This window comes from Solanum tuberosum, unplaced genomic scaffold (genome assembly GCF_000226075.1).
Source record: "Solanum tuberosum cultivar DM 1-3 516 R44 unplaced genomic scaffold, SolTub_3.0 scf00112, whole genome shotgun sequence".
Lineage (NCBI taxonomy): Eukaryota > Viridiplantae > Streptophyta > Magnoliopsida > Solanales > Solanaceae > Solanum > Solanum tuberosum.
In genome coordinates this window covers 25252-41946 of record NW_006239035.1, presented here as the reverse complement: position 1 = coordinate 41946, position 16695 = coordinate 25252, and the positions used below count along the sequence as shown (strand labels likewise).

At 35.9% G+C, this 16695-nt stretch overlaps 1 protein-coding gene across 1 annotated transcript; it reads right to left on the bottom strand.

Annotated features, from left to right (window-relative positions):
* Positions 1 to 4634: 4634 nt before the first annotated feature.
* LOC107060987 (F-box/kelch-repeat protein At3g23880-like) lies at positions 4635 to 5304 on the bottom strand. The gene is made up of 2 exons (XM_015309632.1): positions 4767 to 5304; positions 4635 to 4699 (listed from the first exon to the last, which is right to left on the bottom strand). Exons 1-2 carry the CDS (start codon positions 5302 to 5304, stop codon positions 4635 to 4637), a joined length of 603 nt encoding a protein of 200 aa, XP_015165118.1.
* Between the last annotated feature and the right edge of the window lie 11391 nt (positions 5305 to 16695).

Sequence of the window (16695 nt, the reverse complement as noted above, 5' to 3'; positions counted from 1 at the left end):
TTCTGGTTACTTCTTTCTCGGTTAATCTCTCCTTAGTTAGTGTATTATTATTTTGTTGTGCCTATCCTACATTGTAACTTGTATTCAGTGATTAATATATATAACTGTGTTTCTGTTGGAATCAAGTTTGTTTCATTGGTGCTTTCATCCAGAGGTCTTTCATGGAAGACCAAAAATTACGAACTCCTTATGATTCGATTAACCCCAAGAAAAATTCGTGGTCAAAGGAGATGTTTGAAATTCGTTCAATATTACAGGGGTTGGTTGGAAAAATTGCAACTGCAAGGCCCCAAAACAACGTTCTGATGTATGAGAATAGAGATCTGTCTCCGGCACCACCGACGTTTCGTCATAAGTACGCATCCATAAACTTTGGACGGTTCTGTGGTGATAATCCAGAGGCATGGATTTTCCAGGCTGAACACTACTTTGAATTCTATGAAATCGCAGAAAAATATAAGTTATCTCTTGCCTCATTGTATCTCGATGGGGAAGCATTGGAGTGGTATCTATGGCTTTTTCAGAACAAACAGTTGGCAGATTGGAAACACTTTACTGCAAAGGTAATGATTCGATTTCGTAAACAGCATCTTGAATCCCAAAGATGTCACTTGCTCAATAATCAGCAGGTAACCTCTGTGATTGACTACCAAAGTCGTTTTGAGGATGTCTCGTCGGGATATGGTGACTTTAATGTACTCGCGTCGGATATTGCATATGTTTCTCCACAATGGAACGATATAATCAACTCACCTTTGCCGCAATGCTGTGACGAGAAATCTGAAGGCAACAACAAAACCAATGCGCCCAAGGTGCTTGATGACTTGTCTGAAAGACCCACAGACGCAAATTCCATTGACATATCCTGTAAGCTTAGTCAACTTGAAGTTGAGGATCCCCACAAGGTGTGTAAGTTGACAATAGGAGATACTAGTGCGGCATATTTTCCTAGTGATCTGACATATTCTGTCTCTCCTACTGCTGAGGAAACTGATTGTGAAAATGATGCTAAAAGTGAAGACAAGAATGATGAAGAAGAAATTGCTACCATCAGAGATGGAAAAGTTTACCCTCAACATAGACTCGGGCTTGCTCAATGCTGGAAGAAGATGTCTTCAATTCCGTCAACTTGCAGTTATCCCAACCTTACAACTAGAGGTATAACCAGTAGACTTGGTCATGATGTTATTCTCTTGATTATGAATCTTTTTCCACCTGATCAATTTGGCTTAGAGTTTCCATTTGATCCTGGCTCTAGTTTACTTACTATGTATAATTTGGTATTTTGTGTTGCCTCGAGTGACTTGGATCATGATAAGTTTATTATGTCAACCTTAAGAAATTCTCGCAACTGGGTGGATACTGGGCAGGGAAGAAATATTTATGATTTCTTATCGTCTAAATCAAGAGAGAATGTTATAGAGGAGAAAGTACGGAGAATGCTTCAAGGATTTGTTGAAAGTTACTCAAGGCAGTCACCAAATATTCCGGTCAATAGAGTTGTTAAACTCTTGTGTGCTATGTTTGGTCTAATTCATGAATCAAGGACTGTTTCGCGACATATTCACTTTAATCATGGTCAGTTTCTTGATTGTGGTGCATTTCCTTTTGACAGTGTGTTATATCATTTCCTGGTCTCTCTTTGGGTACAAACTTTTCAACCTCGGCTGCCACGACCACTTCCAAAGCCACCTTTCTCAGTTTTCCTATTGAATTTCCTAGGCCAAATTGAGAAATCTGTTGAAATAGAGCTGAAATTCGACTTCGATGGGCTTGTCGTAATTGGTGGGGTTGATTCCAAGACAAATGCTCATCTATACACTGCAAATTTAAATAGTAAAGTGCAGCCCGCAACTGATGTACTTACTATCATATTACAGGAGTGGAAGGTATTAAAGTTACGAAATAGATATAAGGTGAAGCTTCAAGTTGTGCACCTTACTGGTTACACATTTTATGGTGTCATTGAGAGGGTAGACTTGGTTGTGCTCCATAGATTACATTATGGCTTAATTGCAATGGAGAGACAGGGGGAAGAAGGAGCTTCTAAAACTGTTCGTCAGAATTTGAAGGTGAACAATTTTAGCTTTGACGGGTTGGAGTATGTTAAGAAGTATCATTTGCATCATATATCAATTGATAGAAAAGGAATTGATGTTGAAAAAGAATGGAGCGAGGACATCGCAGAATTTGTTAGCTATATCAATGAGTTTTTGTTAGTTAATATGTCACTTGTTCCTCGTGTTGCTGCCAGTAACGTTTCTAAGATCAAAATCATGATATATGGAAGTTTGAATGACATTATTAGGTGGTTTACTCTTTTGGACACATCTCAAAGTATTATATATCTTTGCCATGTTATCTTGTACAAAGTGATGAAGGTTCAGAAGCTAAGCAAGAGTGATGGAGTTAATTCTGCAATCCTCAAAGCTGCCAACAAAATCATCATATTATTCCTAATGGTTTTCACCTGTAGCAGCCAAGGCAATTATAATACTCCAAGTTGCCGAATGAAGTTTCCCGACATGAAACTTGAGGACAAGGTTCTTTTTTAGGGTGAGAGTATTGTTGTGAACCAAACTGACCCCATAAGGGCCTACGGGCTATTAGAGAGTTTTATTTGGGATCCAGGCCCATTTACACTTTGTTAAAAAGGACTAGGAATTAGAAGAATGGTTATGGAAAATTATTATGTCAAGCTTTGGCTTTCTATCCTCTCATCTCCTTTCTATGGTCTTGTATCTCATCCCTTTCTGGTTACTTCTTTCTCGGTTAATCTCTCCTTAGTTAGTGTATTATTATTTTGTTGTGCCTATCCTACATTGTAACTTGTATTCAGTGATTAATATATATAACTGTGTTTCTGTTGGAATCGAGTTTGTTTCAAGGATCATAGTCCACCCTATCTATATGAAGCTTATTCAAACACATTCATAAATTTTGCAACCAAAAAAAATAATCCTTTCTTCTTCTCTTAAGCAACTTCTACCTTGTGGTGTCAAACTGAATCACGGATTCAGTGAAAGGGCACAGACCTGCTGATTTCATGTTTCGTAGAATTAATTAACTGGCCTCATTAAATCCAAAAATCATCTAATTCATTTAAAGCGATTATAAGTAGATTGTAAATTAATAGTATTAAAATAATGGATAATTTTTTTGTGGGCGTATCCATCCTTAAGCTTGGATCTACTACTGCTCTATGTTATTATCTTACTAATTTTATCCTATGAATCGTCCTCAAATGGATAACTCTTTTTTTTTAATTCAATCAAAGTTTCTAAAAATATTGCCATGCATGCCATTATCAGAAAATGGAATTCATTATCATAAAACGAAACAAGCTGCTCAAATAAGTACCATTGAATTTCTCATCCAAGTATTCCAATGAGTGTTGAATTTAAATCTATTTTAGGAAGAGGATGCAATTGAGAGATAAACAGAAAGGGGCAGAGCAAAGGAAGGGGTCGTTAGTTTTTAACAGAGGACAGTTAACTTTAGGGTTGAGGACCAAAACAATACCCCTTGCATACATTAAGGACTATTTCTATCAAGTGGTATATATTAAGGACCAAAATAATTCAACCCCCATACGGACCATTTTGGTCATTTTCTCTAGCAAAAGAATAAGCTTCTTTTCACAAGTCAAATATATGATAATTACATTATCTGAAAAATAAATTGATTTAGTTGCTTCAATATCCATCCAAGCCCTTATACTCTCATTTTCTCAAGTCTCAGGCAAAACATACTTAAAATCTTAATGCAAACGAAACTGAAGGAACCATGGCCTCAAGAGTATCAAGAGGTCAAGATTTATTCTTACAGACGTTATTACTATCCCTCCTTTGTATTTCTTTCAGTTGCTTGATCTGAAAACTTTTCAGATTCTCAAAATAAACAGTACGGTACACGACCAGATGTTATTTGACGAACCATGAAAATCTCAAGAAGCCCTACGTTTTGTACATAGTTTAAAAGACACACGATTAGGATGACCATCAGTGATGATAACATCTGTTCTGCTAAAGAAGGTATAGACACTGTTTGCAGCTCTATTCAGGATACAATAAGAAGAACCTGGAAAGTAACTCAGATTAGGAACCTCTCAAAATCAGAATCTATTTCTCTCCTCAATTTCCCCATTATCTATAGTCTCGCTTCACTCTAATAGTCATTACAAGTAGAATAGAACTGAGGGAGTACAAATTGCCACTAATTAGAAACAAGATACTGTAAAAGAATTTTGCTAAGTTTTGTTCGACAGACCAAAGATGGCAAAAGTTTGAACTTGTACCAACCTTAAAGAAAATAATTAAGTCCTTCTTGATTATGTATGTGAACACTTATTTCGAACCAAGATAAAAAGGCTAAGTGGACTTATATTTTGGACCGGAAGCCTGAGAGAGTAATCAAAGAAGCCCCCGAGATCAAACAACAGCCCAGTGAAGGACCTCGGTGTTATCGGCGCATTCACTTGCCACAAGTTCCTGGTGTTCTTTATTTACTATGTCTAGAGGTGTAACGTTCCCTTAAAACACTGCTCACCAAGAGCAGAAATGTCCAGCGCCATTTCGTTTGAAATTAGAGACAAAACTATTGTTTCATGAGAGTAGTGCATAAAGGAAATATGACTAACGAGAACCCACGGAATCTGGTTTGAAGATGTCTTTTACATATGCATTGTCTAGTTCTATATCTGAAATAACAAACAGAATTTAACAGCAAAAAAAGTAACCTTACCAGTTATTTGTCACTAGACTGACTTGATTTGAGCTGTTTCACACATTGTTTCTGTTTCGACCTAAGCCCTTCTGTAGAAAGAGGAGAAATTAGGCTTTCAATGTAGATTTCCCCTATTCGCCACTCATTATAGTTAATAACCTTTGGATATTTGAGGGAGTCATCCTTTGGATTGTATATGATGAACGTTGATCCGTACCCAACCAAAACATCACCATTATTTGACAAGAAAACGGATGGAAAATATAAATATCTCTCGAGTTTTGGATACGTGATGGTGCACATCTTTGTCCAAGATTCTGTAATTCCATAATCTTTCATAACCCAAACATCTACGCCAATCGCCAGATCATGAGAAAACCCACAAAGATTATTTCCAAACACTCCCAACTCCGAAATACTTTCTTTTCCTCCATAGCATGGCTCCTCCACCTTTCCCCAATTCTCATCAGCTAAACTAAAGGAAACAATGCCTCCACCCTTATACACATATTGATCAAGAGAATGAGTAGTCCAATGAAGTTTCCCATTCACAAATACACTCCGTCTACTGAAAGACATCCCATCTTGTGAATAATGAATCTTTCTCCAAGAATCACCCTTTAAACTATATATTTTGAAGTCAATATGAAGGGAACTTCCATAAATACAAAAAATACCCACTACCTTATAATCATCACGGAACTCATCATACCCAAAACCATACATACATGCATCATATCTAAATTTACATCTAGAATTAGGCAATTTCTTGTACTTCCTAATAGATGGATTCCATATAAACAAATGTTTTGGTGAGTGATACCCATGGGCAAGACAAATCAATCCATTAATAGAACCCACAGGCAAAAATCTGTTACATGTCAATTGATTAGAAATCCAGTTAGTCGTTAATTTTGTATTTGAGTCTGTTAAGTGGGACACGTGACTGACACGTGAGTTGTAATAGTTGTAGAGGAAGTTGGTTACTAGTTGTTATAACTGAATTGTGGACAGCTGTCCCTTCTCTATTACATATACTCGTTGATTTCATTGTAAAGGTATCAATTCAGATCAATAAGAAATTATCTTTCTCTCTCTCTATCTCTTCTCTCTCAATTCATCTTCTTCCTTGGAAGAATCGGGTTCAGCTGTTCAAGAGCACTATCAATCTTCCTTGCTCTTTAGGCTTACTCAATTGACATTGTATTATTGGTATCAGAGCAAAGTATTCTCTGATCTGTGGCATTGGGAGATCACAACACTCGGATGTAGGAGCTGCGCAAGGAGGTCGACAGTCTCAAACACTCCATGGAAGGAGTAACCAGCTCCGTCGCAGAGATTCGACAGACTGTGGATGCTAGTGTGGCTCAGGCCATGGATGAATTTCAAAGATTGCTGGCAACATCTACGAACACCCATGGTGGTGTTGACCCCTAGCTGAAGGAATTCCTAAGGGTGAAAATAGATCCGGGAATTATCAATTACCTACACGTAATTACCAGATGGATTTCCCTAAATTTGATGGACAGGGATTGAGGGAATGACTTTATAGATGTGAACAATTTTTCGATGTAGATGAAACCCCGGAAGACTCAAAGGTTAAGCTGGCATCTTGCAACTTCGAGGGCAAGGTACTCCAATGACACCAATCTTATATGAAGCACAGGCTGTCAAGGGAATGGCCACGTTGGACTGAGTATATAGGAAGCCTCTATGCTAGGTTTGGGGCTGAACTATTTGACGATCCAATGTGAGATTTCAAGGACTTGAGACAGGTAAACTATGTTCAAGACTATGTCGATCTTTTTGATGAATTAATCACTAGGGTTGAACTATCAGAAGATCAGGTTGTTAGTTGCTTTGTTCGAGGGTTAAAACCAGAAATTGGCTTGCCTGTTAAAATGCTTGCACCAAGGTCACTAGCTAAGGCAGTTAACTTAGCTAGAATACAGGAACAAACCTTAGTTGTCCAGAAGCAAGTATTTTCTGGATCTTCAGTACTTTCCAATCCCAGAACTAATCCCACTTTTTCTTATGGATCCACCTACCAATCCGGTAGAAGTCATCCAAACCCTTCTAAAAATTCCACGACCTTCTCTAATAACCCTAAACCTAACCTGAAAAATGTCAAACTATTAATACCTGCCGAGATGGATGAAAGGAGGAGCAAAGGACTATGTTTTAATTGTGATGAAAAGTATGTTTATGGGCATGTTTGTAAGAAGAAGCGACAATTATTTTCTATGGAAGTAGAGGAGGACAGTGAGGGTGTTGAAGAATTAGAGCAGGAAGTTGCAGTAGACCCTGCAGAATTCTTGACTATGATAGGCCATTCCCTGGAGACTGATGATCAAGGGGCCATTCTGCCTCATGTGTCTGTTCATGCCATGAATGGACTGCATGACTTTAGGACTATGAGAGTTACAGTATCTATTAAAGGCAAGGCTGTACAAGTCCTAATTGATACAGGGAGTACTCATAATTTTCTGGATTTAAACACTGCCAAAAGGTTAGGATGTGTTTTAACTGCTATCTCCCCTTTTCCCGTGTCTGTGGCTGATGGAAAGAAGATGCATTGCCAGTATATATGTAAGAAGTTGGTTTGGAAAATGCAAGGGGTCTCATTCGATTCTGACATGTTAGTACTGCCTATTGGAGGGTGTAGCATGGTCCTTGGGGTTCAATGGTTAATTACGTTGGGGGATATAATGTGGAATTTTAAACAACTTAAAATAGAGTTCAGTATCATGGGTCACAAGGTGTCTCTGAGGGGTGTCAAACCTCCTGCAGCTAAGATGTTACAGCAGAGTGGCATGGATAAATTGTTAGCTAAACTAGCCGAACTATGCTTGATCTCTATGGGTATGTATTTGGGGGAGGAGTACAGCGGGGAAGCAAGTAGTTTCTTTTCTATAAACACTTCTGATGAAGTTGGTAAGGATAAAGCTGACATACAGGAGATACTGTGAGATTTCAATGATTTGTTTGAGGTACCAACTGAATTACCACCATCAAGAGATCATGACCATAGAATCGTCTTGCAGGAAGGCACTTCTCCTATCAACATTAGACCCTACAGGTACCCTGCAATTCAGAAGGATGAGATTGAGAAGCTGGTCAATGAGATGATGGATTCAGGAGTGATAAGGCCTAGTACCAGTCCATATTCTTCACCCATAGTCATGGTTAAGAAGAAGGATGGTTCATGGAGAATGTGTGTCGATTACAGAGAACTGAATACTCGTACTATCAAGGATAAGTTTCCCATTCCATTGATTGAAGAATTGCTAGATGAACTACATGGAGCAAAGTATTTCTCTAAGTTGGATCTACGATCAGGTTATCATCAGATTAGGATGTTTGAGCCTGACATCCCAAAAACTGCTTTTCGAACCCATCAAGGTCATTATGAATTCATAGTCATGCCTTTTGGCCTAACTAATGCCCCCTTCATATTTCAAAGCTTGATGAATGAGATATTTCTTCCTCATCTCAAAAAGTTCATTTTAGTATTCTTTGATGATATCCTTGTCTACAGCTCTAAGTGGACTGATCACCTTTCTCACCTGAGGGAAACTTTCAAGATTCTTAGAGATAATGTTTTGTATGTGAAGAAAAGTAAATGTGCATTTGGGGTTCAACAGATTGACTATTTAGGTCATATTATCTCTCAAGACGGGGTTGCTATGGATGGAAGCAAGGTAGATGATGTGGTGAACTGGCCCCAACCTATAACTTTAAAAGGATTGAGAGGGTTTTTGGGACTTGCAGGGTACTACAGGAGGTTTATCCAAGGTTTTGGTATCATAGCAAGACCTTTGAATGACTTATTGAAGAAAGAAAGTTTCAAATGGACTGAAGTTGCTTCTCAAGCTTTTGACAAGCTCAAATTGGCCATTACTTCAGCACCTGTGTTAGCTTTACCAGATTTTTCCACAGAATTCATAGTGGAAACAGATGCCTCTGGAGGAGGTATTGGTGCTGTACTTGCACAAAATCACAGACCTATAGCATTTTTCAGTCAAGGGTTGTCCATAAAGAATCAAGCCCTATTAGTTTATGAAAGGGAATTGTTAGCAATAGTGTCAGCTGTCCAGAAGTGGAGGCCGTATCTTTTGGGTCAGCAATTTGTAATTAAAACTGATCATCAACCCCTCAAATATTTGATGGAGCAAAGGATCACCACCCCTAGCCAACAAAAGTGATTGGTCAAACTACTTGGGTATGACTACCTTATTCATATAAAAAAAAGGCAAAGACAATGTTGTTGTAGATGCTCTTTCTAGAAAAGAGGAACCCATCCAGCTTTGTAGCATCTCTGGGGTTCAAACTCAACTACTTGAAGATGTTAAGAACTCGTGGTTGCAGGATCCTGTGCTACAAAAACTAATCACTTCCATTCAGACTGCAGGTGTTACTAAACCTTACTACAGTTATCATACTGGGATCTTGAGTAGAAAAGGTAAGATGATGGTAGGCTCTGTGGCTACAGTGAGAAAAGATCTGATAGCTTTATACCATGACAGTGCTAGTAGAGGTCATTCTGGTAGAATAGCCACCTTACAGAGGCTTAAATAGGATTTTTACTGGAAGAAAATGAAACAGGATGTCTATGCCTATGTTAGATGTTGTGATGTTTGTCAAAGGTGCAAGGGTGAAAATGTAGCATACCCTGGCCTTCTTCAACCTCTACCAATTCCAGACAAAGTGTGGCAAGATATTTCGATGGATTTTATTGAGGGTCTTCCTAAGGTCGCTCGACATGAGGTTAATTTTGTGGTAGTTGACAGGTTGAGCAAAACAACTCACTTTCTGGCACTCAAGCACCCTTATACTGCAGTGGAGGTGGCTCAGGCTTTCATGAATGGGGTATTCAAATTGCATGGAATGCCAAAAACCATAGTTTCTGATAGAGATCCAGTATTTACAAGCAGGTTTTGGAAAGAATTGTTCAAATTGCAGATGGTCACCTTGCTCACTTCCTCGGCATACCACTCTCAGACAGATGGGCATACTGAAGTTGTTAATAGATGTCTTGAGTGTTATCTCAGGTGCATGACGTTTGAGAAACCTAGGGAATGGCCCCAATGGTTGGCCCTAGCCGAATGATGGTACAACACTTCATTTCATTCTGCTATTAACATGACACCCTATGCTGTTGTTTATGGTCAAACACCTCCTCCGCTCCTTCCTTACATGCCTTTCGACTCCCAACTTGACATGGTCGATAGGAGTTTACAAGCCAGAGAGGCTACCTTGAGATGCCTAAAGTCTCATTTAACTAGAGCCCAAAGTAGAATGAAGTCTCAAGCTGATAAAGGAAGAACTGATAGGTCTTATGTAGTCGGGGATTGGGTCTACATAAAGTTACATCCTTACAGACAGACATCATTGAAATCTCATACTTTCCAAAAACTTTCAGCCAAGTTTTTTGGTCCTTTCCAAATTATAGCAAGGGTTGGTTCAGTTGCGTACACTCTCCAATTACCCCCTACCTCTCGAATTCATCCTACTTTTCATATTTCTCAGCTCAAAAAGAAGTTAGGGTCCCATATTGTTTCGGCTACCCTCCCTGAGGTTCATGTTGACGTTGGTCACATCCTCTTAACACCAGAAGCAGTTCTTGATAGAAGGCTTATCAAGAAGCATGGCAGACCTTCTACTCAGTTGTTAATCAAATGGTTCAATGCGTCTGCAGATGATAGCACTTGGGAGGATTATCAGTCTTTCACCCAGCGGTTTCCACATTTTAATCCTTGAGGTCAAGGATTAGATGAAGAGGGGGAGTATTGTTACATGTCAATTGATTAGAAATTGAGTTAGTCGTTAATTTTGTATTTGAGTCTGTTAAGTGGGACACGTGACTGACACGTGAGTTGTAATAGTTGTAGAGGAAGTCAGTTACTAGTTGTTATAACTGAATTGTGGACAACTGTCCCTTCTCTATTACATATACTCGTTGATTTCATTGTAAAGGTATCAATTCAGATCAATAAGAAATTCTCTTTCTTTCTCTCTATCTCTTCTCTCTCAATTCATTTTCTTCCTTGGAAGAATCGGGTTCAGCTGTTCAAGAGCACTATCAATTTTCCTTTCTTTTTAGGCTTACTCAATTGACATTGTATACCAATTGAGTAAGCCTAAAGAGCAAAGAAGATTGATAGTGCTCTTGAACAGCTGAACCCGATTCTTCCAAGGAAGAAAATGAATTGAGAGAGAAGAGATAGAGAGAAAGAAAGAGAATTTCTTATTGATCTGAATTGATACCTTTACAATGAAATCAACGAGTATATGTAATAGAGAATGGACTGTCCACAATTCAGTTATAACAACTAGTAACCGACTTCCTCTACAACTATTACAACTCACGTGTCAGTCACGTGTCCCATTTAACAGACTCAAATACAAAATTAACGACTAACTCGATTTCTAATCAATTGACATGTAACAAAATCCTTTGTCATATTCGACTTCCATGGGATAATTCAAGTCAGATAGCTCAATGACAAGGTTATTAAATAAAGAGCTAAAAGAACATTCCTTAAATCTGTAGCTATGCATACTAAACCCTAGCATAAACCTGTGGTGTCTCTGATCCTTTTTGTTATATACAGTAAGATGTGTGTTGATAAATTCAGGGCTAGAGATCAAAGAAAGCCAAGATTTCGAAACAGACCTGAATTTCAAAAGGGATTTCACTGGTAGCCTTGATATGATTTCAGTGATGAGCTCTGGTGGCAAGATTGATGGAAATTCAACACAGTTTGTGGGTTTCTTCCATTTCGGGTGTCGATGGAAGCCTTCTTCTACTTCAGATTCCATTTTTGGAATGAACTCTTCGAGGAAGACGACCGGTTTTGATATGATAAACCCCTCTTACACCTTGTTTGGATTGTTGTTACCTTTTGTTGTATTTGATTGTACTGTTAGGGATTGTTTGGTAGGAGGATGTATAAACACAATGCTAAATTGAGTGTATTAGTAATGTTTGTGTTAGCTATATGCTTATATTAATTATACATAGATTATTTTTTATGCATAGTTTTGTTTGGTGTATTAAAAATAACATGCATTGCATAAAAAAATTTATTTACAAATATATCCTTCACAATTATGACGAAAAAGATGTAAAAAGGATTTTGAGGGGTAATTGTGTCTTTAATCATGCTATAATGCATGCATTAAATTCTTTTGCGTTACTAATACCTGATACTTAGAAATCCATGATATTAGTAATATATTCCGCAATACACAATAGAGTATATAACTAATGCAAACATTAGTTATACATAACATGAAAAAATGTACCAAACAAGGTACTACTAATACACAAAGTTAATGCATGCATTATTTTTGTTAATACATATCAAACGATCCCTTAGTTTAAATATAATATTTCTTTGGATTGTTATTTAAATTTTAATTGCATCGTATCATTTAAATTCATTTTTAGATACAGATAATAGCAAAAAAAATCATTGTGTAATGATTGATTTGATTTGATTGCATCATTACCTTAATATTTGAGTAAATTTAAATTCATTTATTTGAGTAAAATTCAAAATTTCGATTGTTGAATATCAATATTAATGATTTTGTATCCGGAAAGTGAAAAGAAAAGAAAAAGAAGTTATCATTCGATTGATGACGAAGACAAATGCCTTAAAGATTTAGTCCTAAATGGGAAAATCATGACTAATAGATGATGAAAATTTTCAAGATTTAAATAAAAATGATTAAATTGTACTAAGGTTTTGAAAAAAAAAGAAGAAGGTGCGGCATGGAGGAAGAAGTTTCTAGAGTCTGAAAAGAGGAGAAATGAGGAGGGAAAGTCTTTTAGAATTGAATATAACTAATAGCCTTTTCATTTCAATTGTAATAAATTTTTAGACAAACTAGCCAAACTGAATTCAAATTGATGTATGATTGAGATGAATTAAACATTCAACTAATGAGTAAAACTTTTTGACACAACAAGGTAAAATAATTATTAGCAATAATGGACTATTCAGTAGTTAAATCGTGAATGACATTGATTTGACAAAATGAAACTCTTGTTTTGAACATAAATTGATTTTTCAAATTAGTAAGATAAACATAATTAATACTTAAAACTATATGTTAAATATATGAGAAACTACATAAATCTCATTAGCTTAAGAGTTAATTACTTAGATATACTATAGTTTGTAATATTACGTATCTTATCAAATTTTGGTGCGCCAGATATGTCCTGATACATGTGTTTCAAGATACATTGGGTCAAAATTGTTCTAAATATATCGACTTCAAGTGGATTCGCATTTATTAGGGATACGAAACAAATCTCGCCCGCCTCTCTTGCCTCTTTCCTATCTCGATGACCACTCTCATATGTATCTGGTATTTCGATTATACATGTGAATCACACCAGATACATACATATACATGTATATAGTGTGATTCACATCTATCTGAAATACATAACAAAATCTCGCGTGCCTCCCTCCTGATCATGCTCGTCTCTTTCCTTATTTAGTGTATTTTTCTCAATATATGGTAGGAAACTCTTAATTAGTGGTAAGATACGTAATATTTTAAAAGTATAGGTAATAATAGTATATGCGATAGTTAAGTATGTCTAATTATGTAATTTCTCCTAAGATATCTAATATATTTTCACGCCTCGAGCCTACACCCTCGACGCATTTGACAATCGAGAACCATTGTTGGCCTCAAGCGAACCCTTGGCCTGACTCAACTCTCAGCGGAAGACTTACTCAAAATTAGTTGAGCTCAAAAATAAAGATTCAACACAAAAGTCTCAAATACTTAACTCAGAATATTTAAAAACATCCAACTGACCAAAAGAGGCAACTCAAGTCTAAAGCATTAACAATTAAAAATGAAACAGACTTCTTAACTATTACTGTCTATGAAACCTTTAATACTATGAGGGATGTCGGGACAAGACCCCCGATCATCCTAACAAAGCTGAAATAATAGAAATAAATGAGGGTACCTCCGAAAGAAAGGAGGCTCACCAAACAACTCTTGGACTGCAAGTGGTATCAACAGGGCACCTGTTGATGGTCCTAATTTCATGTAATTACATCATGAAATATGCAGGTCAAATGGTGTCAGTACATTGAATGTACGAGCATGCAAAGTAAAATCTAAAACATGACATAAGCTTTGAATACTGGAACTGAAGAAACATACTCACCTCATCTCAATTCAAGGATACTCAAGAATACTCAAAGGTACTTAAAGATACTCAAACTCAGAAATACTCAACTCAGTTCAATATAAAAGCAATAATAGAGACGCATTATAAGGAAAACTTTTAAAACAGAAGATAACAACTCAATGTATTTAAAAATACAATAATAACTCAGTTTGTATGTAAAGATACAAAATAACTCAATTTGGGAGATTCTCTAACCGATAACCATCACTATGAGCTATGTGATGATACAACGTGTCGCCCACGCTTCCAGAATTGTCCTATACCTTGTCGGGGTATAGAACTCCTCAACTAAGTGGATCCACTAAGCTATGCTTAAAAAGCAATAAGGAATCATCTACAAATTATAACCCTTTCTACCCACTTGGCTACATGGTTTATGAGGACTTTGAGTTGTTTGAACTCGTCCCTATATCGGTGCTCAATACTACTCTCAATTACATAACTCAGTTCATATGTTTAAAAACATTTCCTCATCTTCAAACTTTGAGATTATTACTCGAAAGGTTTCTCTTAAAAGAGATATTGCTCAAAACTCCTCATGAACTCCTTTGGAAATCAAAGTTTCCTCTAATTTTAAATGTAAACATTTACTCTTGGGAATACTTAGTTCTCATATATTCATTTAATAAAAAATGAAACTCAACCCTCCTCTTCCTCATACTCAAGTACTTAAGTCTTAAAATAAGTTTTAAAAGTTTGCAAAAGACTTCTCAAAATGAATCGAAAGACTTTCTCAAACTTGACTCTTAACTCAAAATTTTGAATTTGAATTATGAATTCAAGACTTATGATTTATAATAGGGATAAGGGTCTGAAAAATACCTCAACTTTGGTTGAATTTGCTGTTGCGATACTAAACTTTCATGAGGACCTATTACCTCCCTAGACTATTTAATACCGTATTTTTTACTCCCCTGAACTATTTAATAGTGTATTTTAAAGGTACCCATGTGGACACATTACTAATTATAATTTTGCATTATTTTTTATGTCCACGGAGGCAAATATATATGTTTAAAATACGGTATTAAATAGTCTAGGGAGGTAATAGGTCTTCATGAAAGTTTAGTATCGCAACAACAAATTCGACCAAAGTTGAGATATTTTTCAGACCCTTATCCCTTTATAATCTAAAGGAAGTTATTTAGATATTGATTTATTTATGCTTTAGACTTTGACATTTTTTTAAATAAAAACTCAATTAAATTTAAATATATTTTAATTATCTTAAGTTGGTTAAGCCTTGATTTCAATGATTTTTCCACCGAATGGTTAGTGTGAATGCCACTTACAGTCATTTGGATCGCGACAGAAAGAAACTAATTGTCAAACTTATACCAAATCTTAAACAAATGACAATGAGAAAGTAGCAAAATATCGTAGAAAATCACCTTTTACAAAGTATCAAACGAAAATGTTGGATTGAGGTTTCTTTTCACAACGCCTTATTATTTTCAAACTCGAAAGTCGAGATATGGGAAAATCATTACAAGAAATTAGGTTTTAGAATATTGAACTCCGGAAAACTCAAGGTTTAAAGTTTCCCTTCTTCAAGTACATCTAAGCAGAGAACACTATTTTGTGCATTTAACTATTTCTTGGACATATGAAAATAGGATTCTATAATAAAACCCAAAATGGATAGTGTTTTAATCAAAAAAACAATGAGGAAGTCCGAATTCGAAATTTAAATTCAAATCTTTGAGTAAAATTCAAAATTTCGATTGTTGAATATCAATATTAACGATTTTGTACCCGAAAAGTAAAAAGAAAAGAAAGAGAAGTTATCATTTGAATGATGAAGAAGACAAATGCCTTAAAGATATTATCCTAAGACCTAAATGGGAAAATCACGACTATAAATGATGAAAATTTTCAAGATTTAAATAAAAATGATTAATTCGTACGAGGGTTTAGAAAAAAGAAGAAGAGGGTGCGGCATGGAGGAATAAGTTTCTAGGGTCTAAAAAGAGGAGAAATGAGGAGGGAAAATCTTCTAGAATTGAATATAACTAATAGCCTTTTCATTTCAATTGTAATCAAATTTTAGACAAACTAGCCAAACTGAATTCAAATTGATGTTTGATTGAGATGAATCAAACACTCAATTAATGAGTTAAACTTTTTGACACAACAAGGTAAAATAATTATTTATAATAATAATAATGGACTATTCAGTAATTAAATCGTTAATGTCATTAGTTTGACAAAATGAAACTCTTGTTTTGAACATAAATTGATTTTCAAATTAGTAAGATAAACATAATTAATACTAAAAAATATATGTTAAATAGATGGGAAACTTACATAAATCTCATTAGCTTAGAAGTTAATTACTTAGATATACTATAGTTTGCAATATTGCGTATCTTATCAGATTTTGGTGTGTCAGGTACGTCCTGATACATGTATTTCAGGATACAGTGGGTCAAAATTGTTCTAGATATATTGAATTCAAGTGGATTTGCATTTATCTGGAATATGTAACAAATCTCGTCTGCCACTCTCCTATCTTGCTAACCACTCTCATATGTATTTGGTAATTCAGATACATGTGAATCATACTAGATACATACATATACATGTATATAGTGTGATTCACATGTATCTAATATAAATAACAAATTCTCGCTCGCCTCCCTCCTGATCCCGCTCGTCTCTTTCCCTATTTAGTGTATTTTTCTCAATATATGGTAGAAAACTCTTAATTAGTGGTAAGATATGTAATATTTTAAAAGTAT